At 47.5% G+C, this 27,110-nt stretch overlaps 1 protein-coding gene across 5 annotated transcripts in view; it reads left to right on the forward strand.

Moving 5' to 3' along the window:
- EVI5 (ecotropic viral integration site 5) overlaps positions 1–27,110 on the forward strand; it is a 452,905-nt gene that overhangs the window by 134,872 nt on the left and 290,923 nt on the right. The window contains exon 1 of one of the 5 annotated variants that reach the window (XM_063939883.1): positions 10,337–10,456. The exons of the other annotated variants lie outside the window; for them this stretch is intronic. Within the exon in view, the coding sequence (XP_063795953.1) occupies positions 10,434–10,456 (23 nt within the window). The 5' untranslated portion in view covers positions 10,337–10,433. Of the gene's footprint in view, positions 1–10,336; positions 10,457–27,110 lie in introns of those variants that run through there. 5 annotated transcript variants of the gene reach the window in all.

Raw genomic sequence — 27,110 nt, forward strand, 5'->3', positions numbered from 1 at the left:
CCTTTTCTTTGAATCCATAGGGGGCACTGGACGCCCACCCAGAGCAGTTTTACCTGGTTGTGGTAAGTTCAGTGGATCTTAAGGTAACACATTCTCACCGATTTATCGGTTATGGTGTCAACTGGTTAGTTGTCAGTTACGTTATGTGTCAAATTTATTGTTGTCCGTTATGTTATAATGTTATAGGTAATTCTCCATTGTTCATCCTCTCTATCCTGTTCGCCTCAGGAAAAAACACTGAGGTATTCTGGGAGTATGGAGGGGAGGAGAGTTACTGAAATTTGAATATTCAGTGCCTTGTCCTTGCTAACACCGTCCATATCCCAAGAGTACTCCAGTGCCCCCTATGGATTCAAAGAAAAGGATTTACCTGGTAAGTACCAAATCCTATTTTTTCCTCCAACATGAAATACTCATGTCCATAACCACCGTGACCTGGGCCCTGCACAAGTCCAATGCACAATATGGCTTTATTCCTAATGTAGTGTTCTCAACTTATCAGCCTACTATGTGCTTTTTAATTGCACTAAGATTTTTGAATCTTTTCAGAATGAGTTTTGTATGCATCACTTCGTGATCACAACAGGCCCAAACCCAACACAGGCCAATATCTGCTATCTGATTCACAATTGTATGCTGTACACTAAACTGTTTTGCTCCCTTAGCCCAACACAGATCATACACTGCCAAGAGCATAAGACCCTGACACTTACCGTATGCTGTATTTACCATCCATTCCTGTGCTTCATATATAGTCTCCATGCTCCAACTTCTATGTGTGGTTAATTGTATTCCAATGGGAAACCACATGTGGACAGACCATTTCTACTTTTCAATTTTTGCTTGCTTTGGTGATTTAGCAGGTAGTCGAGCGGTAAGTGCTAGGTTTGAATTTGGGATGCTGGCTAATTGTGCATGGGTGTGGTTCATAGGGTTGACCACACTTGGGTCGACAGTGTCTAGGTAGACCGCTATTGGTCGACAGTAACTAAGTCGACACAAGCAAAAGGTCGACATGAGGTTTTTAAAAAAAAACAAAATTGGTGTCTTTCTGGGTACAATGAACCCCAGTTAGTGCACTGTGTTCCCTCGCATGGCTCGCTTCGCTCGCCATGCTTCGGGCAATGTGCCTCACTCCATTACCACTACGCTCGGCACAGGTTACCATTCCCAGTCGTAGTCCACTTGGATCATAAAGTATAAAAATGTTCAAAAAATAAAATAAGTGAAAAACTCATGTCGACCTAATGCGTGTCGACCAATAGTGGTCGGCTTAATGCATTCGCCCTAAGTGTTGTCGACCTAGAGACCGGATACCTTTACAGACACAGGTAACAGGGCCAGAAATACACCACCTATACCAGTGCCATCCTTCTGGCTGTCAAGTAGCCTACAGCTCGATGCACAACGGTATCCGGTCTCTAGGTCGACCACACTTAGGTCAACATGATCTAGGGTGACATGAGGTTTTTTTTTTTTTAAATGTTTTTTTTTTTTTACCTTTTCATACTTTACGATTCACTTGGACTATGATTGGTAACGGTAACCTTGCCCGAAGCATGGAGAGGGGACACTGTGCACTAATTGGGGTTCCCGGTCACTGTAAACAGAAAACGACACCAACATAAAAAAAAAACCCTCATGTCGACCGTTTGTCCTGTGGACCTTGCTCATGTTGACCTAATGCTTGTGTCAACCTATTTTAGGTGTCGACTTTGTTACTGTCGACCAATAGTGGTCGACCTAAGTGTGGTCGACCCTATGAAGCACACCCGTTTGTAAATACTTTTCTCTGACGTCCTAGTGGATGCTGGGAACTCCGTAAGGACCATGGGGAATAGCGGCTCCGCAGGAGACTGGGCACAAAAGTAAAAGCTTTAGGACTACCTGGTGTGCACTGGCTCCTCCCCCTATGACCCTCCTCCAAGCCTCAGTTAGATTTTTGTGCCCGGCCGAGAAGGGTGCACACTAGGGGCTCTCCTGAGCTTCTTAGTGAAAAGTTTAGTTTTAGGTTTTTATTTTCAGTGAGACCTGCTGGCAACAGGCTCACTGCATCGAGGGACTAAGGGGAGAAGAAGCGAACTCACCTGCGTGCAGAGTGGATTGGGCTTCTTAGGCTACTGGACACCATTAGCTCCAGAGGGACCGAGCACAGGCCCAGCCTCGGAGCTCGGTACCGGAGCCGCGCCGCCGGCCCCCTTACAGAGCCAGAAGCAAGAAAAGGTCCGGAAAAATCGGCGGCAGAAGACATCCGTCTTCAACAAGGTAGCGCACAGCACTGCAGCTGTGCGCCATTGTTACTCAGCACACTTCACACTCCGGTCACTGAGGGTGCAGGGCGCTAGGGGGGGGGCGCCCTGAGCAGCAATGTAAACACCTTGGCTGGCATAAATACACCACATATAACCCCCAGGGCTATATGGGTGTATTTTAACCCCTGCCAGAACTCACCTAAAAAGCGGGAGAAAAGGCCGCCGAGAAGGGGGCGGAGCCTATCTCCTCAGCACACGGGCGCCATTTTCCATCACAGCTCCGCTGGAAGGACGTCTCCCTGACTCTCCCCTGCAGTCCTGCACTACAGAAAAGGGTAAAAAAGAGAGGGGGGCACTAATTTGGCGCAGTAGTTTATACTAACAGCAGCTATAAAGGGAAAAACACATTTTATAGTGGTATTCCTGTATATATATATATATATATATATATATATATATAGCGCTCTGGTGTGTGCTGGCATACTCTCCCTCTGTCTCCCCAAAGGGCTAGTGGGGTCCTGTCCTCTATCAGAGCATTCCCTGTGTGTGTGCGGTGTGTCGGTACGATTTATGTCGACATGTTTGAGGAGGAAAATGAGATGGAGGCGGAGCAATTGCCTATTATACAGTTGTCACCCCCTGGGGAGTCGACACCTGAGTGGATGAGCTTGTGGAAGGAATTGCGTGACAGTGTCAGCTCCTTACGACAACGCCCGTTACCTCAAATGGCAGAGACAGACACGGATACTGACTCCAGTGTCGATGATGAGGAGACAAACGTGACTTCCACTAGGGCCACACGTTACATGATTGAAGCAATGAAAAATGTATTGCATATATCTGATAATACAAGTACCACTAAAAAGGGTATTATGTTTGGTGAGAAAAAACTGCCTGTAGTTTTTCCTGTATCCGAGGAATTAAATGAAGTGTGTGATGAGGCGTGGGTTTCCCCCGATAAAAAACTGATAATTCCTAAAAAGTTATTGGCATCGTACCCTTTCCCGCCAGAGGATAGGGCACGTTGGGAAACACCCCCTAGGGTGGATAAAGCGCTCACACGCTTGTCTAAACAGGTAGCACTACCCTCTCCTGATACGGCCGCCCTAAAGGAACCTGCCGATAGGAAGCTGGAGAATTTCCTAAAATGTATATACTCTCACACGGGTGTTATACTGCGACCAGCAATCGCCTCAGCCTGGATGTGCAGTGCGGGCCTGGCGTGGTCGGATTCCCTGACTGAAAATATTGATACCCTAGATAGGGACAGTATATTATTGACTATAGAGCATTTGAAGGATGCATTTCTATATATGCGTGATGCACAGAGGGATGTTTGCCGACTGGCATCAAGAGTTAGCGCGCTGTCCATTTCTGCAAGAAGAGGTTTATGGACGCGGCAGTGGTCAGGTGATGCGGATTCTAAAAGGCACATGGAAGTATTGCCTTATAAGGGGGAGGAGTTATTTGGGGTAGGTCTATCAGACCTGGTAGCCACGGCAACGGCTGGAAAATCCACATTTTTACCCCAGGTAGCTTCTCAACCTAAGAAGACGCCATATTATCAGGCGCAGTCCTTTCGGCCCCATAAGGGCAAGCGGGCAAAAGGCGCCTCATTTCTGCCCCGTGGCAGAGGGAGAGGAAAAAGGCTGCAACAAACAGCCAGTTCCCAGGAACAAAAGCCCTCTCCCGCCTCCGCAAAGTCCTCAGCATGACGCTGGGGCTTTACTAGCGGACTCAGGCACGGTGGGGGCCCGTCTCCAGAAGTTCAGTGCGCCCACTCGCAAGTGGACCCCTGGATCCTTCAGGTGGTATCCCAGGGGTACAAATTGGAATTCGAGACGTCTCCCCCTCGCCGTTTTCTAAAGTCTGCTTTACCGACGTCTCCCTCAGACAGGGAAGCAGTATTGGAAGCCATTCACAAGCTGTATTCCCAGCAGGTGATAAGCAAGGTACCCCTCCTACAACAGGGAAAGGGGTACTATTCCACGCTATTTGTGGTACCGAAGCCGGACGGCTCGGTGAGACCAATTTTAAACCTAAAATCCTTGAACACTTACATACAAAGGTTCAAATTCAAGATGGAGTCACTCAGAGCAGTGATTGCAAACCTGGAAGAAGGGGACTATATGGTGTCTCTGGACATCAAAGATGCTTACCTACATGTCCCAATTTACCCTTCTCACCAAGGGTACCTCAGGTTTGTGGTACAGAACTGTCACTATCCGTTTCAGACGCTGCCGTTTGGATTGTCCACGGCACCCCGGGTCTTTACCAAGGTAATGGCCGAAATGATGATACTCCTTCGAAGAAAGGGAGTTTTAGTTTTCTCTGACGTCCTAAGTGGATGCTGGGACTCCGTAAGGACCATGGGGAATAGCGGCTCCGCAGGAGACAGGGCACAAAAGTAAAGCTTTAGGATCAGGTGGTGTGCACTGGCTCCTCCCCCTATGACCCTCCTCCAAGCCTCAGTTAGATTTTTGTGCCCGAACGAGAAGGGTGCAGGCTAGGTGGCTCTCCTGAGCTGCTTAGAAGTAAAGTTTAAATAGGTTTTTTAGTTTCAGTGAGACCTGCTGGCAACAGGCTCACTGCATCGAGGGACTAAGGGGAGAAGAAGCGAACTCACCTGCGTGCAGAGTGGATTGGGCTTCTTGGCTACTGGACATTAGCTCCAGAGGGACGATCACAGGTACAGCCTGGATGGGTCCCGGAGCCGCGCCGCCGGCCCCCTTACAGATGCTGAAGAGTGAAGAGGTCCAGAAATCGGCGGCTGAAGACGTTCCTGTCTTCATTAAGGTAGCGCACAGCACTGCAGCTGTGCGCCATTGCTCCCAGCACACTTCACACTGCGGTCACTGAGGGTGCAGGGCGCTGGGGGGGGGGCGCCCTGGGCAGCAATGAAAATACCTCCTATGGCAAAAAATACATCACATATAGCCCCTGGGCTATATTGATGTATTTAACCCCTGCCAGTTTTCCAGATAAAAGCGGGAGAAGAGCCCGCCGAGAAGGAGGCGGGGCCTATCTCCTCAGCACACGGCGCCATTTTCCCACACAGCTCCGCTGGTAGGAAGGCTCCCAGACTCTCCCCTGCACTGCACTACAGAAACAGGGTACAACAGAGAGGGGGGGCACTTATTTGGCTAAAAATATATATAAGCAGCTATAAGGGATAGACACTTATTATAAGGTTGTCCCTATACAGTTTATAGCGCTTGGTGTGTGCTGGCAAACTCTCCCTCTGTCTCCCCAAAGGGCTAGTGGGGTCCTGTCCTCTATCAGAGCATTCCCTGTGTGTGTGCTGTGTGTCGGTACGTTTGTGTCGACATGTATGAGGAGAAAAATGATGTGGAGACGGAGCAGATTGTCTGTAATAGTGATGTCACCCCCTAGGGGGTCGACACCTGAGTGGATGTACTGTTGAAAATTACGTGACAGTGTCAGCTCTGTATAAAGACAGTGGTTGACATGAGACAGCCGGCTACTCAGCTTGTGCCTGTCCAAACGTCTCATAGGCCGTCAGGGGCTCTAAAGCGCCCGTTACCTCAGATGGCAGATACAGACGCCGACACGGATACTGACCTCCTGTGTCGACGGTGAAGAGACAACCGTGATTTCCAATAGGGCCACACGTTACATGATTGAGGCAAGGGAAAATGTTTACACATTTCTGATATGAGTACCACCAAAAAGGGGTATTATGTTTGGTGAGGAAAAACTACCTGTAGTTTTCCTGAATCTGAGAAATAAAATGAGGTGTGTGATGATGCGTGGGTTTCCCCCCGATAACAATTGATAATTTCTAAAAAGTTATTGGCAGTATACCTTTTCCCGCCAGAGGTTAGGGTGCGTTGGGAAACACCCCCTAGGGGGGATAAGGCGCTCACACGCTTGTAAGAACGCCCTTAAGGATCCTGCTGATAGAAAGCAGGAGGGTATCCTAAAATGTATTTACACACATACTGGTGTTATACTGCGACCAGCAATCGCCTCAGCCTGGATGTGCAGTGCTGGGTTGGCGTGGTCGGATTCCCTGACTGGAAATATTGATATCCTAGATAAGGACAGTATATTATTGCCTATAGAGCATTTAAAATATATGCGAGATGCACAGCGGAATATTGCCGACTGGCATCAAGTATAAGTGCGTTGTCCAATTCTACCAGTAAAGTGGTCAGGTGAGGCGGATTCCAAACGGCATTTGGAAGTATTGCCTTAAAAAAGGCATTTGGGGTCGGTCTTTCAGACCTGGTGGCCACGGCAACAGCTGGGATATCCACGTTTGTACCCCAGGTCGCCTCTCAAAATAAGACGCGGTATTATCAGGCGCAGTCCTTTGTTGGCAAGCGGACAAAAGGTTCCTCTTTTCTGCTTGTGACAGAGGGAGTGGAAAAAGGCTACAGAGATGAGCCAGTTCCCAGGAACAGAAACCCTTTCCCGCCTCTGCCAAGCCCTCAGTATGATGCTAGGGCTTTACAAGCTCAGGCATGGTGGGGGCCCGTTCTCAATGAATTTCAGTGCGCAGTGGGCTCACTCGCAAGTAGACCCCTGGATCCTTCAGGTAATATTTCAGGGGTACAAATTGGAATTCGAGACGTCTCCCCCTCGCCGTTTCCAAAAGTCGGTTTTACCGATGTCTCCCTCTGACAGGGAGGCAGTTTTGGAAGCCATTCACAAGCTGTATTCCCAGCAGGTGATAATCAAGGTACCCCTCCTGCAAAAGGAAACTGGGTATTATTCCACACTATTGTGGTACCGAAGCCAGACGGCTCGGTGAGACCGATTCTAAATCTAAAATCTTTGAATACAGAGGTTCAAATTCAAGATTGAGTCACTCAGAGCAGTGATTGCGAACCTGGAAGAAGGGGACTACATGATGTCTCGGGACATCAAGGATGCTTACCTTCATGTCAAAAAATTTACCCTTCTCACCAAGGGTACCTCAGGTTCTGGTACAGAACTGTCACTATCAGTTCAGACGCTGCCGTAGGGATGGTCCACGGCACCCCGGGTCTTTACTAAAGTAAGGACCGAAATGATGATATTCCTTCGAAGGAAGGGAATTTTAGTTATTCTTTACTTGGACGATTCCCTGATAAGGGTAAGATCCAGGGAACAGTTGGAGGTCAGTGTAGCACTATCTCAGGTAGTGTTGCGGCAGCACGATTGGATTCTCAATATTCCAAAATCGCAGCTGGTTCCGACGACTTGTCTTCTGTTCCTAGGGATGATCCTGGACACAGTCCAGAAAGAAGGTGTTTCTCCCGGAGGAGAAAGCCAGGGAGTTATCCGAGCTAGTCAGGAACCTCCTAAAACCGAGCCAAGTCTCAGTGCATCAATGCACAAGGGTTCTGTGTAAAAATGGTGGCTTCCTACGAAGCAATCCCATTTGGCAGATTCCACGCAAGGACTTTCCAGTGGGACCTACTGGAAAAATGGTCCGGGTCGCATCTTCAGATGCATCAGCGGATAACCCTGTCACCAAGGACAGGGGTATCCCTCCTGTGGTGGTTGCAGAGTGCTCATCTTCTAGAGGGCCGCAGATTCGGCATTCAGGACTGGGTCCTGGTGACCACGGATGCCAGCCTGCGAGGCTGGGGAGCAGTCACACAGGGAAGAAATTTCCAGGGCTTGTGGTCAAGCCTGGAGACATCACTTCACATAAATATCCTGGAGCTAAGGGCCATCTATAATGCTCTAAGCCTAGCAAGACCTCTGCTTCAAGGTCAGCCGGTGCTGATCCAGTCGGACAACATCACGGCAGTCGCCCACGTAAACAGACAGGGCGGCACAAGAAGCAGGAGGGCAATGACAGAAGTTGCAAGGATTCTTCGCTGGGCGGAAAATCATGTGATAGCACTGTCAGCAGTGTTCATTCCGGGAGTGGACAACTGGGAAGCAGACTTCCTCAGCAGACACGACCTCCACCCGGGGGAGTGGGGACTTCACCCAGAAGTCTTCCACATGATTGTGAACCGTTGGGAAAAACCAAAGGTGGACATGATGGCGTCCCGCCTCAACAAAAAACTAGACAGATATTGCGCCAGGTCAAGGGACCCTCAGGCAATAGCTGTGGACGCTCTGGTAACACCGTGGGTGTACCAGTCAGTGTATGTGTTCCCTCCTCTGCCTCTCATACCCAAGGTACTGAGAATCATAAGAAGGAGAGGAGTAAGGACTATACTCGTGGCTCCGGATTGGCCAAGAAGGACTTGGTACCCGGAACTTCAAAAGATGCTCACGGAAGACCCGTGGCCTCTACCTCTAAGAAAGGACCTGCTCCAGCAGGGACCCTGTCTGTTCCAAGACTTACCGCGGCTGCGTTTGACGGCATGGCGGTTGAACGCCGGATCCTGAAGGAAAAAGGCATTCCGGATGAAGTCATCCCTACCCTAATCAAAGCCAGGAAGGATGTAACCGTACAACATTATCACCGTATTTGGCGTAAATATGTTGCGTGGTGCGAGGCCAGGAAGGCCCCTACAGAGGAATTTCAACTGGGTCGTTTCCTGCATTTCCTGCAAACAGGACTGTCTATGGGCCTAAAATTAGGGTCCATTAAGGTTCAAATTTCGGCCCTGTCGATTTTCTTCCAGAAAGAACTGGCTTCAGTTCCTGAAGTTCAGACGTTTGTCAAGGGAGTACTGCATATACAGCCTCCTTTTGTGCCTCCAGTGGCACCTTGGGATCTCAATGTAGTTTTGGGGTTCCTAAAATCACATTGGTTTGAACCACTCTCCACTGTGGACTTAAAATATCTCACATGGAAAGTGGTAATGCTGTTAGCCCTGGCTTCAGCCAGGCGTGTCTCAGAATTGGCGGCTTTATCCTATAAAAGCCCTTACCTAATTTTTCATACGGACAGGGCAGAATTGAGGACTCGTCCTCAATTTCTCCCTAAGGTGGTTTCAGCGTTTCACTTGAACCAGCCTATTGTGGTACCTGCGGCTACTAGGGACTTGGAGGACTCCAAGTTGCTGGACGTAGTCAGGGCCCTGAAAATACGTTTCCAGGACGGCTGGAGTCAGAAAATCTGACTCGTTGTTTATCCTGTATGCACCCAACAAGCTGGGTGCTCCTGCTTCTAAGCAGACTATTGCTCGTTGGATTTGTAGTACAATTCAGCTTGCACATTCTGTGGCAGGCCTGCCACAGCCAAAATCTGTAAAAGCCCATTCCACAAGGAAGGTGGGCTCATCTTGGGCGGCTGCCCGAGGGGTCTCGGCTTTACAACTTTGCCGAGCAGCTACTTGGTCAGGGGCAAACACGTTTGCTAAATTCTACGAATTTGATACCCTGGCTGAGGAGGACCTGGAGTTCTCTCATTCGGTGCTGCAGAGTCATCCGCACTCTCCCGCCCGTTTGGGAGCTTTGGTATAATCCCCATGGTCCTTACGGAGTTCCCAGCATCCACTAGGACGTCAGAGAAAATAAGAATTTACTTACCGATAATTCTATTTCTCATAGTCCGTAGTGGATGCTGGGCGCCCATCCCAAGTGCGGATTGTCTGCAATACTTGTACATAGTTATTGTTACAAAAATCGGGTTATTATTGTTGTGAGCCATCTTTTCAGAGGCTCCTCTGTTATCATGCTGTTAACTGGGTTCAGATCACAGGTTGTACGGTGTGATTGGTGTGGCTGGTATGAGTCTTACCCGGGATTCAAAATCCTTCCTTATTGTGTACGCTCGTCCGGGCACAGTATCCTAACTGAGGCTTGGAGGAGGGTCATAGGGGGAGGAGCCAGTGCACACCAGGTAGTCCTAAAGCTTTTACTTTTGTGCCCAGTCTCCTGCGGAGCCGCTATTCCCCATGGTCCTTACGGAGTTCCCAGCATCCACTACGGACTACGAGAAATAGAATTATCGGTAAGTAAATTCTTATTTTTATTTTTATTTTTTTGTAAATATTGTGTGTAGAAGTGTGAGCTGAAATTTTAAGAGAAGATATTGGTTAGAATTTTAGGCCATTGAGTGTCAGCCATATAATGACAGTGTTTGGGGACAGAAGGGCAAAGGTAGTTTTTTGTGAAACTTTGGTTGTGTCAACACATTATTGGCTTACCAGAGTTCAGGAATGGCTCAATTGATTGTGCCGTCCTTCTGTCTGTGCGCATTAAAGTAGGGACACATTGTGTTGCTGACCTGAAGTTTGTTTGAAAGCTAGTACCTACCCGGGTATGTCGGTTCTAAATCTCCTAAGGTAAAAGTAGTTGAAAAATGTGCTTTGTTTTGTTTCCTTATTATGTTTTTGTCTAGTAGTAGAATGCAAGATAATTTGTGTTGTTCGCATACGTGTCCTGGGAAGTTGGGTGAAAACAAATAAACGGATGTGCACTTATGCATTAGTGTGTTGTTAGCAATGTTGGCGTGTACGAACACATGAGATATAGCTTATGCTGTGTCTGTGAAAGTGTTCTGTTTGTCTGCAAAAAGTCATTAGTGGAATGCAGCTCAAAACAAATCTTACTATTTTAAATGCACTTCTCGGTTAACATGTTTTACGTGCTACAATGCAGTAAGTAAGCTGTGTTGGTGTAGCTCCTTATTTTTTTTTTTCTTATCGATTTTGTCTTTTTTTTTTTTTTTGTGGGCTTATTTTATGGTAAATCTGCTGGTATGGCAAATTTTATAGCTATCTGTAAGACTTTATGCTTTATTTTAATTTCAAGTGCTTGTGATAAGGTGGGGAATGTGTGACCGGCGGTCACAACACAGCCGTCGGGATCCCGGCTGTTAGCTGGCCGGTGTTGGGGACGAGCGCAACGAAGCCCCTTGTGGTCTTACTGCGCTTGCAACACAGCGGGCTCGGTGTCTCACTGCGCTTGCCACATGTTCTATTCGCACTCTCAAGTGGGAATAGTCCCTGTTGATGAGGGTTTGGGACGTAGGTGCCGGTATTGTGACTGGTGGTCTCCTAACCGCTGGTCACATAACTACATCCCCTTGTGATAAGGGTTTTCAGGGTTGTTGTTTTTTTTTTATGGGATTACAGAGGAGGATGGGAAAGTGTGCTTAATTACAGGTGAATTACTACAATTCTGACTACATTTGGAATGTATATATATTTTTATTATGATATTAAATATTAATGTATTCAACAAATAGACGTAATGACTTCTGTATGCATTACACAGAGCTACAGAGAGGTGTGTGTATATATTTGTACAAACTTCAATGTTCAAGGACACTGAGCATTTCACAGTACACAGTGCACGTTCTGCTTTCTCATCCATTATAGTGTCCAGCACTGTTTGTCAGAATGTGTAGGTTTTTTAGGTCTACTATAATTTATACTTTTTATTTCCACCTTAGATCAGACTTTAAGATTATAAAAATAAGGCTCATTAACAATTAGTCCTGTTTTGAAGATCTGTATGTGACATCAGTAAACTAAACCACCTATAATTTCTCTAACGTCCTAGTGGATGCTGGGGACTCCGTAAGGACCATGGGGGATAGCGGCTCCGCAGGAGACTGGGCACAAAGTAAAAGCTTTAGGACTAGCTGGTGTGCACTGGCTCCTCCCCCTATGACCCTCCTCCAAGCCTCAGTTAAGATTTTGTGCCCGAACGAGAAGGGTGCAATCTAGGTGGCTCTCCTGAGCTGCTTAGAGTAAAAGTTTAAATAGGTTTTTTATTTTCAGTGAGACCTGCTGGCAACAGGCTCACTGCATCGAGGGACTAAGGGGAGAAGAAGCGAACTCACCTGCGTGCAGAGTGGATTGGGCTTCTTAGGCTACTGGACATTAGCTCCAGAGGGACGATCACAGGCCCAGCCATGGATGGGTCCCGGAGCCGCACCGCCGGCCCCCTTACAGATGCTGAAGCAAGAAGAGGTCCATAAATCGGCGGCAGAAGACTTTCCTGTCTTCATAAGGTAGCGCACAGCACTGCAGCTGTGCGCCATTGCTCTCAGCACACTTCGGTCACTGAGGGTGCAGGGCGCTGGGGGGGGGGGGCGCCCTGGGAAGCAATGAATTTACCTTATTTGGCAAAAAATACATCACATATAGCTCCTGGGCTATATGGATGTATTTAACCCCTGCCAGTTTTCCAGAAAAAAGCGGGAGAAGAGCCCGCCGTGAAGGGGGCGGGGCCTATCTCCTCAGCACACAGCGCCATTTTTCCCACACAGCTCCGCTGGTAGGAAGGCTCCCAGAATCTCCCCTGCATCCTGCAACTACAGAAACAGGGTAAAAAAGAGAGGGGGGCACTTATTTGGCAAAATAACAGATATAAGCAGCTATAAGGGATAGACACTTATTGTAAGGTTGTCCCTATACATATATAGCGCTCTGGTGTGTGCTGGCAAACTCTCCCTCTGTCTCCCCAAGGGGCTAAGTGGGTCCCGTCCTCTATCAGAGCATTCCCTGTGTGTGTGCTGGGTGTCGGTACGTGTGTGTCGACATGTATGAGGAGGAAAATGATGTGGAGGCGGAGCAATTGCCTATAATGGTGATGTCACCCCCTAGGGAGTCGACACCTGAATGGATGGCCGTAATTAAGGAATTACGTGACAGTGTCGGCACGTTACAGAAAACTGTTGACGACATGAGACAGCCGGCAGCTCAGTTAGTGCCTGTCCAGGCGTCTCAAACACCGTCAGGGGCTATTAAACGCCCGTTACCTCAGTGGGTCGACACGGACCCAGACACAGACACTGACTCCAGTGTCGACGGTGAAGAAACAAACTTATTTTCCAGTAGGGCCACACGTTACATGATCACGGCAATGAAGGAGGTTTTGCACATCTCTGATACTGCAAGTACCACAAAAAGGGGTATTATGTGGGGTGTGAAAAAACTACCCGTAGTTTTTCCTGAATCAGATGAATTGAATGAAGTGTGTGATGAAGCGTGGGTTACCCCCGACAAAAAACTGCTAATTTCTAAAAAATTATTGCCACTATATCCCTTCCCACCAGAGGTTAGGGCTCGTTGGGAAACACCCCCTAGGGTGGATAAGGCGCTCACACGCTTATCAAAACAAGTGGCGTTACCGTCTCCAGAAACGGCCGCCCTTAAGGAGCCAGCAGATAGGAGGCTGAAAAATATCCTTAAAAGTATATACACTCATACTGGTGTTATACTGCGACCAGCAATCGCCTCAGCCTGGATGTGCAGTGCTGGGGTGGCTTGGTCGGATTCCCTGACTGAAAATATTGATACCCTGGACAGGGACAATATATTATTGACTATAGAGCATTTAAAGGATGCATTCCTATATATGCGAGATGCACAGAGAGACATTTGCACTCTGGCATCAAGAGTAAGTGCGATGTCCATTTCTGCCAGAAGAGGATTATGGACGCGACAGTGGTCAGGGGATGCGGATTCCAAACGGCATATGGAAGTATTGCCGTATAAAGGGGAGGAGTTATTTGGGGGCGGTCTATCGGACCTGGTGGCCACGGCAACGGCTGGGAAATCCACCTTTTTACCCCAAGTCACCTCGCAGCAGAAAAAGATACCGTCTTTTCAGGCTCAGTCCTTTCGTCCCCATAAGGGCAAGCGGGCAAAAGGCCACTCATATCTGCCCCGGGGCAGAGGAAGGGGAAAAAGACTGCAACAGACAGCTTCTTCCCACGAACAGAAGCCCTCCCCCGCTTCTGCCAAGTCCTCAGCATGACGCTGGGGCCTTACAAGCGGACTCAGGCACGGTGGGGGCCCGTCTCAAGAATTTCAGCGCGCAGTGGGCTCACTCGCAAGTGGACCCCTGGATCCTGCAGGTAGTATCTCAGGGGTACAAATTGGAATTCGAGACGTCTCCCCCTCGCCGGTTCATGAAGTCTGCTTTACCAACGTCTACCCCCGACAGGGAGGCGGTATTGGAAGCCATTCACAAGCTGTATTCCCAGCAAGTGATAATCAAGGTACCCCTCCTACAACAGGGAAAGGGGTATTACTCCACGCTGTTTGTGGTACCGAAGCCGGACGGCTCGGTGAGACCCATTTTAAATCTGAAAGCCTTGAACACTTACATAAAAAGGTTCAAGTTCAAGATGGAGTCACTCAGAGCAGTGATAGCGAACCTGGAAGAAGGGGACTACATGGTGTCTCTGGACATCAAGGATGCTTACCTCCATGTCCCAATTTGCCCTTCTCACCAAGGGTACCTCAGGTTTGTGGTACAGAACTGTCACTATCAGTTTCAGACGCTGCCGTTTGGATTGTTCACGGCACCCCGGGTCTTTACCAAGGTAATGGCCGAAATGATGATTCTTCTTCGAAGAAAAGGCGTCTTAATTATCCCTTACTTGGACGATCTCCTGATAAGGGCACGGTCCAGAGAACAGTTAGAGGTCGGAGTAGCACTATCTCAAATAGTACTACGACAGCACGGATGGATTCTAAATATTCCAAAATCGCAGCTGATTCCGACGACACGTCTGCTGTTCCTAGGGATGATTCTGGACACAGTACAGAAAAAGGTGTTTCTCCCGGAAGAGAAAGCCAGGGCGTTATCCGACCTAGTCAGGAAACTCCTAAGACCAGGCCAGGTGTCAGTGCATCAGTGCACAAGGGTCCTGGGAAAGATGGTGGCTTCTTACGAAGCGATTCCATTCGGCAGATTCCACGCAAGAACTTTTCAGTTGGATCTGCTAGACAAATGGTCCGGATCGCATCTTCAAATGCATCAGCGGATAACCCTGTCTCCAAGGACAAGGGTGTCTCTCCTGTGGTGGTTACAGAGTGCTCATCTCCTAGAGGGCCGCAGATTCGGCATTCAGGATTGGGTCCTGGTGACCACGGATGCCAGGCTGAGAGGTTGGGGAGCAGTCACACAGGGAAAAAATTTCCAGGGCTTGTGGTCAAGCATGGAAACGTCACTTCACATAAATATCCTGGAACTAAGGGCCATTTACAATGCCCTAAGTCAGGCAAGGCCTCTGCTTCAGGGTCAGCCAGTATTGATCCAGTCGGACAACATCACGGCAGTCGCCCACGTAAACAGACAGGGCGGCACAAGAAGCAGGAGGGCAATGACGGAAGTGGCAAGGATTCTTCGCTGGGCGGAAAATCATGTGATAGCACTGTCAGCAGTGTTCATTCCGGGAGTGGACAACTGGGAAGCAGACTTCCTCAGCAGACACGATCTTCACCCGGGGGAGTGGGGACTTCACCCAGAAGTCTTCCACATGATTGTAAACCGTTGGGAAAAACCAAAGGTGGACATGATGGCGTCTCGCCTCAACAAAAAACTGGACAGATATTGCTCCAGGTCAAGGGACCCTCAGGCAATAGCTGTGGACGCTCTGGTAACACCGTGGGTGTAGCGGTCAGTGTATGTGTTCCCTCCTCTTCCTCTCATACCAAAAGTACTGAGAATCATAAGAAGGAGAGGAGTAAAGACTATACTCGTGGCTCCGGATTGGCCAAGAAGGACTTGGTACCCGGAAATTCAAGAGACGCTCACGGAAGACCCGTGGCCTCTACCTCTAAGACAGGACCTGCTCCAGCAGGGACCATGTCTGTTCCAAGACTTACCGCGGCTGCGTTTGACGGCATGGCGGTTGAACGCCGGATCCTGAAGGAAAAAGGCATTCCAGATGAAGTCATCCCTACCCTGATCAAAGCCAGGAAGGATGTAACCGTACAACATTATCACCGTATTTGGCGTAAATATGTTGCGTGGTGCGAGGCCAGGAAGGCCCCTACGGAGGAATTTCAACTGGGTCGATTCCTGCATTTCCTGCAAACAGGACTGTCTATGGGCCTAAAATTAGGGTCCATTAAGGTTCAAATTTCGGCCCTGTCGATATTCTTCCAAAAAGAACTAGCTTCTGTTCCTGAAGTTCAGACGTTTGTCAAGGGAGTACTGCATATACAGCCTCCTTTTGTGCCTCCAGTGGCACCTTGGGATCTCAATGTAGTGTTGGGATTCCTAAAATCACATTGGTTTGAACCACTCACCACTGTGGACTTGAAATATCTCACATGGAAAGTGGTAATGCTGTTAGCCCTGGCTTCAGCCAGGCGTGTATCAGAATTGGCGGCTTTATCCTATAAAAGCCCTTACCTAATTTTTCATACGGACAGGGCAGAATTGAGGACTCGTCCTCAATTTCTCCCTAAGGTGGTTTCAGCGTTTCACTTAAACCAGCCTATTGTGGTACCTGCGGCTACTAGGGACTTGGAGGATTCCAAGTTGCTGGACGTAGTCAGGGCCCTGAAAAAATATGTTTCCAGGACGGCTGGAGTCAGAAAATCTGACTCGCTGTTTATCCTGTATGCACCCAACAAGCTGGGTGCTCCTGCTTCTAAGCAGACGATTGCTCGTTGGATTTGTAGTACAATTCAGCTTGCACATTCTGTGGCAGGCCTGCCACAGCCAAAATCTGTAAAAGCCCATTCCACACGGAAAGTGGGCTCATCTTGGGCGGCTGCCCGAGGGGTCTCTGCTTTACAACTTTGCCGAGCAGCTACTTGGTCAGGGGCAAACACGTTTGCTAAATTCTACAAATTTGATACCCTGGCTGAGGAGGACATGGAGTTCTCTCATTCGGTGCTGCAGAGTCATCCGCACTCTCCCGCCCGTTTGGGAGCTTTGGTATAATCCCCATGGTCCTTTCGGAGTCCCCAGCATCCACTAGGACGTTAGAGAAAATAAGAATTTACTTACCGATAATTCTATTTCTCATAGTCCGTAGTGGATGCTGGGCGCCCATCCCAAGTGCGGATTGTCTGCATTACTTGTACATAGTTATTGTTACAAAAATCGGGTTATTGTTGTTGTGAGCCATCTTTTCAGAGGCTCCTTCTGTTATCATGCTGTTAACTGGGTTCAGATCACAAGTTGTACGGTGTGATTGGTGTGGCTGGTATGAGTCTTACCCGGGATTCAAAATCCTTCCTTATTGTGTACGCTCGTCCGGGCACAGTATCCTAACTGAGGCTTGGAGGAGGGTCATAGGGGGAGGAGCCAGTGCACACCAGCTAGTCCTAAAGCTTTTACTTTGTGCCCAGTCTCCTGCGGAGCCGCTATCCCCCATGGTCCTTTCGGAGTCCCCAGCATCGACTACGGACTATGAGAAATAGAATTATCGGTAAGTAAATTCTTATTTTAGCAATTTATCGATCATGGATCCCAATCTCTGAAGGAGGTGAATAAAACACTTACTGAGCATCACATAGGGGTCATTAATTTGTGCCTACTGTTGTGGCCTCAGCCAGAGAGTTTTGGTTTTTTTTTGGTTTTTTTAAGGGTTAATGACTGGGAAATTGATTTTGCAGTGTGCACATGGTAGGGAATGTTTGCATGGAACACCGTTAATTCTGACAGTGTCTTCTTGGAAACCGGTTCTTCTGCTTATTTACACGGTGTCAAAAAATAATCTGTCTTAAATAATCAAAATAGTGATCACTACTCACTCTGCTCGTCCTGTTCACTCTAATTTAGCCTCAATTTAAACTCTAAAACGCCTACCTGGCTGCATCCAAGCAGCACTTCCACTTCTGATCTTCTCCTAGCTGACTTCTCCCTCCCACTTTTCCACCTGTGGTCTAAGCTTCTCTATAACAGGCAATATTTCTCAGACTATAGTTAAAGCCAAAGGAAAGAAAACTAACTAAATCTGCACACTCACTTATTAAATATTTTAGCGACTGAAAAAGTCAATATTGAATACCCCAATATTCATTGTGGCTATATTTGTAGTAGTTGGTGATTAAATGCTGCGCTCGGCCCTATTCGTTGTGTGGGTGTCTCCTATATATACAATAGGAAAATGGCCAATGTGTAGAAATATGGACCTTGCACAATATATGTAATAAATCTTTACTGATCAATTCAAAAAGTAATTAATGACATAGATCTTCCAAACAAATGAGAAATATAAGTAACGTAAGGATTAAATGCAGTTAATCCTGCAAATAAATTAAAAGTAAAGTAAATTGGAGTATAATGTCCCGCAACAAGTGATATTAACCTCCTGGTCAACACGGTAATGTGAGCGGTACCTGACCCTTGGTGAGTGACCGAAGAGACTAAGGGAAACACAGTCTTGAATGGCCTTCGGACGGCGGCGTCGCGCTCGTCCGAGTAGCTACTTGCACTTAGGTATACCTTATGGGAGTAGTTCTTCACGGTGTTCGGTGGGTATTGACCGGGTGTGTGTTGGGAGCAATACCCTCCGGACTGGTCCGCCCTATTGCAGCCCCGTTCCCCTGCAGGGCGCCGGTTCACCAGCGCTCCCTGGGTGATCGTGTGCTGTGTAAACAGGGACCTGTCTCGGCAGGGAGTGTATCAAGGCAGCGGCTGTGTGCGACGCTCGCCGTGTTCCCCGCCGTACGGATAGGGTCTGTCAAACTGCCCCCCCCGGGACTAGTCAGGCTGCCTCGGCTCTGAACTCCGGCGGCGCGTCTGTGTACGGACGCTCGCCGGATCTCAGTCAGCCGCTGAAGCACGAACTGTCTGGACGGGGGACTAATCAAGCCACCCCGGCCCTGAACTCCAGTGACGCGTCAGTGTACGGACGCTCACCAGATGTCAGTCAGCCGTCTGCACGGGGGATGAAGAACAGTCGCGGCTCAATGAACCGCTGACCGTCTCCCCCCCCCCCCCCGCACCGTGTAGGGAAGTTGACTCTGCTCACCTGTCACCGCCGATAATGGCCTCCCGTCACCGGCTTCTTCCTCTGGTGTCGCCTGTTAGAATTACAGGACAACAATGCAATTATAGTGAAACCAGCAGACAGGGGGGGGGGGGGGGGGGGGAATAGTCATCTTGAATAAAACAGAATATTTAAAAGAAGCACATAGGATTCTAGACGACACTCAAACATACAAGAAACTCAAACAGGACCCTACGAACATTTTCCAGAAACAACTCGAGACACATCTTCAGAAGGGCCTAGGGGCAGGTATTCTTAACAAACAGGAATATCAATTTATACAGACAAAACATCCAATCATTCCAGTGTTCTATTATCTGCCCAAAATTCATAAAAACCGCACCATAGGTAGGATGACAAGACAGCTCAAAACAAGAATCAGCGAGCATATTTACAATATAAAACGAGGCTTTGAAGACCATTCCCTGTCCAAACATTTCAAAGACTACCATAATAAGGACCCCCGCTCATTAAAATTTTTAGGGATACAAGAGGTACAACACAACTGGAGAGGGGGGGACTACACAGAGAGGATTAACACCATCGAGTTACGATGGATGTACGAACTTAAGACACTGACCCCCACCGGTCTGAACAGAGACAACGAAGTAAAATCCATCGTTTGCAGAAAAAGACATTAGTCCTGGTATTTACCGAGATTTGTAGTGAAGTTTTACCACATGGTTTTTAGATCCAATATCCCATTACGACATGTGAAACCATATATACATGGATGTATCATCATATATGTGTACATGGTTTGTTTCCGACTCATTTATACAGAAACATTTAGAGTGTGATACACAACATCTGTTTTTAACAAAATGCTAGCGAACAAAAGAACAAAACTTGCTACGACACAGAGATAATAAGTACCTAAATTACCATAAGGAATTATAGCATTAGCTATAGCATTATAACTTTAGCATTTGACAGCAAGATTACCATTAGGAACAATGTTGTATGATACCCATTTATTGCACATGTTTATGTACATTCATGCACATGTATATACTTTTATATGCATCTATATTTACATAGAGTTTTGTTGTCATGCATTTTATTTATTCAATCCCATTGAACATGGACGTGGGACTGTAGTTTACCAAACTAACCTGGTTTTAGCCTTAAATGGAAGGCTAGAATTCCTAAGATTGGTCCATGATACTGTCAATCAGTGACTGAACCAGATGGACCAATGGGAGGGTAGAACTCCCAAGACTGACAGCATCACTGACCAACCAGGAACTTAATTAGATGGACCAATAGGAAATGCACTCTTTGAGACCTGCAGAAGGCGGGGTGTTTGAAATGAAACCCTTTATAAAGAGCACCCACGGAGAGGACATGCAAAGACTCCCAGAGGAAGGCCCCTAGTGGGCGTTAAAGGAGAGACACACATTTGAAACCACCTCGACAAAGTACAGGACCCGTGCACGGGAGAAAGACAGGACACTAGGCTGAGAACGCGTGATCGAGAACTCCGCTAACAAACACTACAAGGCGACACCAGAGGAAGAAGCCGGTGACGGAAGGCCATTATCGGCGGTGACAGGTGAGCAGAGTCAACTTCCCTACACGGCGGGGGGGGGGGGGGGGGCGGGGGGGGGCGGTCAGCGGTTCATTGAGCCGCGACTGTCCTTCATCCCCCGTGCAGACGTTTCTTGCCTCCACGGCTGACTGACATCTGGTGAGCGACCGTACACTGACGCGTCACTGGAGTTCAGGGCCGGGGTGGCTTGATTAGTCCCCCGTCCAGACAGTTCATGCTTCAGCGGCTGACTGAGATCCGGCGAGCGTCCGTACACCGACGCGCCGCCGGAGTTCAGAGCCGTGGCAGCCTGACTAGTCCCCGGGGGGGGGGGGGCAGTTTGACAGACCCTATCCGTACAGCGGGGAACACGGCGAGCATCGCACACAGCCGCTGCCGTGATACACTCCCTTCCAAGACAGGTCCCTGCTTACACAGCACACGATCACCCAGGGAGCGCTGGTGAACCGGCGCCCTGCAGGGGAACGGGGCTGCAATAGGGCGGACCAGTCCGGAGGGTATTGCTCCCAACACACACCCGGTCAATACCCACCGAACACCGTGAAGAACTACTCCCATAAGGTATACCTAAGTGCAAGTAGCTACTCAGACGAGCGGGACGCCGCCGTCCGAAGGACATTCAAGACTGTGTTTCCCTTAGTCTCTTTTGTCACTCACCAAGGGTCAGGTACCGCTCACATTACAGTGTTGACCAGGAGGTTAATATCACTTGTTGCGGGACATTATACTCTAATTTACTTTACTTTTAATTTATTTGCAGGATTAACTGCATTTAATCTTTACGTTGCTTTTATTTCTCATTTGTTTGGAAGATCTATGTCATTAATTACTTTTTGAATTGATCAGTAAAGATTTATTACATATATTGTGCAAGGTCCATATTTCTACACATTGGTCATTTTCCTATTGTATATATAGGAGACACCCACACAACGAATAGGGCCGAGCGCAGCATTTAATCACCAATTACTGTTTATAGGTTAGTCACCTAAGTGCTGCAGCTAGCCCGAACAGGTATACTCGGTTCGCAGAGTCACAAACTTTCTATATTTGTAGTAGATTATGGGGGGTGCTACCTATGACAACCAATGAATATACAGTAGTTTACAGAATAAAGGAAGGGGTTGTATCTTTTAGGGGCACTCAGATGTTAAATATTCACTTTTATTGATATATCTAACAATTCCCGTCTCACATATATCCAATCGAATGAATCACTGCATGTACAAGTGTACTCCTTTAATAGTTAGACATACAGTTGTACTCATAAGTTTACATACCCTAGCAGAATTTGTGATTTTCTGGCCATTTGGCAGAGAATATGAATGATAACTCACACATTTTTCTTTCACTCATGGTTAGTGGTTGGGTGAAGCCATTTATTGTCAAACAACTGTTTTTACTCTTTTTAAATCATAATGACAACAGAAACTACCCAAATGACCCTGATCAAAAGTTTACATACCCCAGTTCTTAATACCGTGTATTGCCCTCTTTAACATCAATGACAGTTTGAAGTCTTTTGTGGTAGTATGTGGATGAGGCTCTTTAATTTCTCAGATGGTAAAGCTGCCCATTCTTGCATGTTTGAGATTTTCCCAGAGTGGCTCAATGATATTGAGGTCAGGAGACTGAGATGTCCACTCCAGGACCTTCACTTTATTCTGCTGTAGCCAATAACAGGTCGACTTGGCCTTTTGTTTTGGATCATTGTCATGTTTGAATGTCCAAGTATGTCCCATGCGCAGCTTCCGTGCTGATGAGTGCAAATTTTCCTCTAGTATTTTCTGATAACATGCTACATTCATCTTGCCATCAATTTTGACCAAGTTTCCAGTGCCTTTGTAGCTCACACATCCCCAAACCATCATCGATCCACCTCAGTGTTTCACAGTAGGGATGGTGTACCTTTCATCATAGGCCTTGTTGACTCCTCTCCAAATGTAACGTTTATGGTTGTGGCCAAAAATTTCAATTTTGGTCTCATCACTCCAAATGACTTTGTTCCAGAAGTTTTGAGGCTTGTCTCTGTGCTGTTTGGAGTATAGTAAGTGGGATGCTTTGTGGCATTTGCGTAGTAATGGCTTTCTTCTGGCGACTCGACCATGCAGCCCATTTTTCTTCAAATGCCTCCTTATTGTGCATCTTGAAACAACCACACCACTTTTTTCAGAGAGTCCTGTATTTCAGCTGAAGTTATTTGTAGATTTTTCTTTGCATCCCAAACAATTTTCCTGGCAGTTGTGGCTGAAATTTTTGTTGGTCTACCTGACTGTGATTTGGTTTCCACAGAATCCCTCATTTTCCACTTCTTAATTAGAGTCTGAACACTGCTGATTGGCATTCTCAATTGCTTGGATATCTTTTTATATCCCTTTCCTGTTTTATACAGTTCAATTACCTTTTCCCGCAGATCCTTTGACAATTCTTTTGCTTTCCCCATGACTCAGAATCCACACGTCAGTGCAGCACTGGATGAAAGATGTAAGGGTCTTTCAGGAGTCAAGAAACTCACTGACCTTTTATACACACACACTGACTACAAGCAAACGGATCACAGGTGAGGATGGTTACCTTTAGTAGCCATTCAAACCCGTTTGTGTCAACTTGTGTGCATGTTATCAGGCCAAAATCTCCAGGGTATGTAAACTTTTGATCAGGGTCATTTGGGTAGTTTCTGTTGTCATTATGATTTAAAAAGAGTAAACACAGTTGTTTTACAATAAATGGCTTCACCCAACCGCTAACCATGAGTGAAAGAAACGTTTGTGAGTTATCATTCATATTCTCTGCCAAATGGCCAGAAAATCACAAATTCTGCTAGGGTATGTAAACTTATGAGCACAACTGTATATGGTTTATTAAAATTCATTAAGGGTTTAAGTCCCCAACATATTGTACATATGTATCACTGGATAATATGGAGAACTTGTAGCAACAAAAGAACACAGTTGCCACATGGGAACCTGCTGCTGCCGCCACTGACAGAGGGATTCCCCCCCCCCAGTGATACAATGTGTATAAATGTATCCACTTGTTAGCAAATGGCAGACATGGATGACTCATTCTCATGGTGTTTGGAACCAGAATTAAAAAGGAGAAACCTGAGATTCATCTTACATCTGCCAGAAGCCAATATATCCATGCCCCTGAACATATATTGATAGCATAGTAATGGAATGAATATGATATATACACACACACACACACACACACACACACACACACACACACACACACACACACACACACACACACACACACACACACACAGTTCAGCACTCACCATAGCAAGCTCACTTATCCTCACAACAACTGTGTGATACAGTTGCCAGGTTTTAATTTTTGAGACTTTGTGATAGTGTAGGACCTGCATGAAGGTGGGGTACCTTGGCGAGCGGTATGCAGGCTTCCGTGCATTGGCCAATTCACTAACTAAACCCCCATCATTTATTTATTGATGTAGTGAGGATAAGTGAGCTTGCTATGGTGAATGCTGAACTTTCCGTTCGTATATATTTGGGTTGGTGACCATGGGCTGCATGCACCCCACCCTATGAGTGGTGAGTGCAGATATTGCACCCCGCTTCTGGGGTGGTGAGTGCTGTGGTTTTCTAGATTTGTGTGTGTATGTATGTATATGTGTATATATGTGTGTATGTATATATATATATATATATATATATATATATATATATCTTACGTCCTAGAGGATGCTGGGGACTCTGTAAGGACCATGGGGTATAGACGGGCTCCGCAGGAGATAGGGCACCTAAAAAGAACTTTGACTATGGGTGTGCACTGGCTCCTCCCTCTATGCCCCTCCTCCAGACCTCAGTTAGATCTTGTGCCAAGAGGAGAAAGGGTGCACTGCAGAGAGCTCTCCAGAGTTTTCTGTGGAAAAAGAATTTTGTTAGGTTTTTTATTTTCAGGGAGTCCTGTTGGCAACAGGCTCCCTGCATCGTGGGACCGAGGAGCGAGAAGCAGACCTGGCTTGTCAAGTTGGGCACTGCTTCTAAGGCTACTGGACACCATTAGCTCCAGAGGGAGTCGGAACACAGGTCTCACCTGGGGTTCGTCCTGGAGCTGCGCCGCCGTCCTCACAGATGCCGCAGATAGAAGCCGGATAGAGAAGGCAAAAGACATCTTAGGCGGCAGAAGACATCAGATCTTCACTGCGCACCATTGCTTCCAGTCACACACACAGAGCAGCACTGAAGGGTGCAGGGCGCAGGGAGCAATAAACCTCACATTTTGGCACAAATACATTTGGATTAGACTGCGGAGGCAGTAAATCTATGATCCCCCGCCATTTTATTGAAAAATCACTGGGACCGAAGCCCGCCGTCGGGTGGGCGGGGCTTGATCCTCAGCACTAACCAGCGCCATTTTCTCCACAGAAGCTGCATGAGGAAAACGCTGGCTCCCTGGTCTCTCCCCTTCTGAACTCACAGGCTGGAAAAAAGAGGAGGGGGGCACATTAGCGACGCAGTGAGTGGGAATTGGCATAATATATATAAAAAAGCGCTATCTGGACATATTTTTTCCAGTGTTTTTAAGCGCTGGTGTGTGCTGGCATACTCTTTCTCTGTCTCTCCTTAAGGACCTGGTTGGGGTTTTGTCCCCTTATAGGTTAATCCCTGTGTGTGTGGGGTGTCGGTACGTGTGTGTCGACATGTCTGAGGCGGAAGGCTTCTCCAAGGAGGAGGTGGAGCAAATGAGTGGTGTGTCCCCGTCGGTTGTGCCGACTCCAGATTGGATGGACAGGTGGCATATGTTGAATGCAAGTGTGGCATCTTTACATAAAAGGCTTGATAAGGCTGATTTAGGGGGGACATCAGGGGTCAATCCTCAGATTGGACCGACTCACAGGGCCCGTCGGGGTCTCAAAAGCGTCCCTTAACACAAGACACTACTACCGACACGGATTCTGATTCCAGTGTCGACTATGACGAAGTAAAATGGCACCCTAGGGTGACTAAAACCATTCAATGTATGATTGTGGCAATAAGGGATGTGTTGCATATTGTGGATGAACCCTCGGTCCCCGACACAAGGGTACACATGTTTAAGGAAAAGAAACAGATTATTAACTTTCCCACATCTCATGAATTGAATGATTTCTTTGGAAAAGCTTTGGAGACTCCGGATAAGAGACTGCAGATCCCCAAAAGAATTTATATGGCATACCCCTTCCCTAAGCAGGACAGAGAGATTTGGGAATCACCCCCCACTGTGGACAAGGCCCTGACGCGCTTGTCCAAGAAAGTGGCGCTACCGTCTCCTGACACAGCGGCCCTTAAGGACCCTGCAGATCGCAGGCAAGAAACTACCTTAAAGGGTATTTATTCTCATACGGGTGCTGTGCTAAGACCGACAATTGCGTCGGCATGGGTGTGTAGCGCAATTGCAGCTTGGACAGATGAGCTGACAGATCAATTTGATAATATGGATAAGGATACTATATTCCTAACTCTAGCCCATATTAAAGACGCAGTCTTATTTATGAGGGATGCTCAAAGGGACATTGGATTGCTAGCTTCTAGGGCCAATGCCATGTCTGTCTCAGCGAGAAGATCCTTATGGACTCGCCAATGGACGGGTGATACGGATTCCAAGAAACATATGGAAGTACTACCCTATAAGGGGGATGTATTGTTTGGGGATGGGCTGATGGACCTGGTTTCCACAGCTACAGCAGGTAAATAATTTTTTTTACCATATATTCCCCAACAGCAAAAAAAGTAACACCCTATCAGATGCAGTCTTTTCGGTCGCACAAGTCCAGAAGAGGTCGGGGATCCTCTTTCCTCGCCAGAGGTAAGGGCAGAGGCAAGAGAGCACCTGCTTCGGCAGGTGCCCAGGAACAAAAGTTCTCCCCGGCTGCTCCAAAACCCACAGCATGACGCTGGGGCTCCCCTGAGGGAGTCCGCACCGGTGGGGGCACGTCTTCGACTTTTCAGTCAGGCCTGGGTCAGTTCGGACCTGAATCCCTGGGTGTTGGAAATAGTTTCCCAGTGTTACAAATTGGAATTCGAGGAGGTGCCTCCGCGCCGATTTTTCAAATCGGCCCTACCAGCTTCCACATCGGAAAGGGATGTAGTGTTAGCTGCAATTCAAACGCTGTGTATACAGCAAGTGATAATCAAGGTTCCCCTGCACCAGCAGGGAAGAGGTTACTACTCAACCCTATTTGTGGTCCCGAAACCGGACGGTTCGGTCAGACCTATTTTGAATCTGAAATCCCTAAACCTGTACATAAAGAGTCAAATTCAAAATGGAATCTCTCAGAGCGTAATAGCCAACATGGAGGAGGGGGAGTTTATGGTGTCTCTGGACATAAAGTATGCGTACCTTCATGTCCCCATATATGCCCCCTATCAGGAATACCTGAGATTCGCTGTACAGGATTGTCATTACCAATTTCAGACGTTGCCGTTTGGACTCTCCACGGCCCCGAGGATTTTCACCAAGATAATGGCGGAAATGTTGGTGGTCCTGCACAAGCATGGAGTCACAATTATCCCATACTTGGACAATCTCCTGATAAAAGCGAGATCAAGGGAGAAATTGCTGAGCAGTGTGGCGCTCTCTCTGAGAGTGCTCCAGCAACACGGTTGGATTCTGAATCTACCGAAGTCACAGTTAATTCCGACAACTCGGCTACCGTTCCTAGGTATGATACTGGATA

This window comes from Pseudophryne corroboree, chromosome 9 (genome assembly GCF_028390025.1).
Source record: "Pseudophryne corroboree isolate aPseCor3 chromosome 9, aPseCor3.hap2, whole genome shotgun sequence".
Classification (NCBI taxonomy): domain Eukaryota; kingdom Metazoa; phylum Chordata; class Amphibia; order Anura; family Myobatrachidae; genus Pseudophryne; species Pseudophryne corroboree.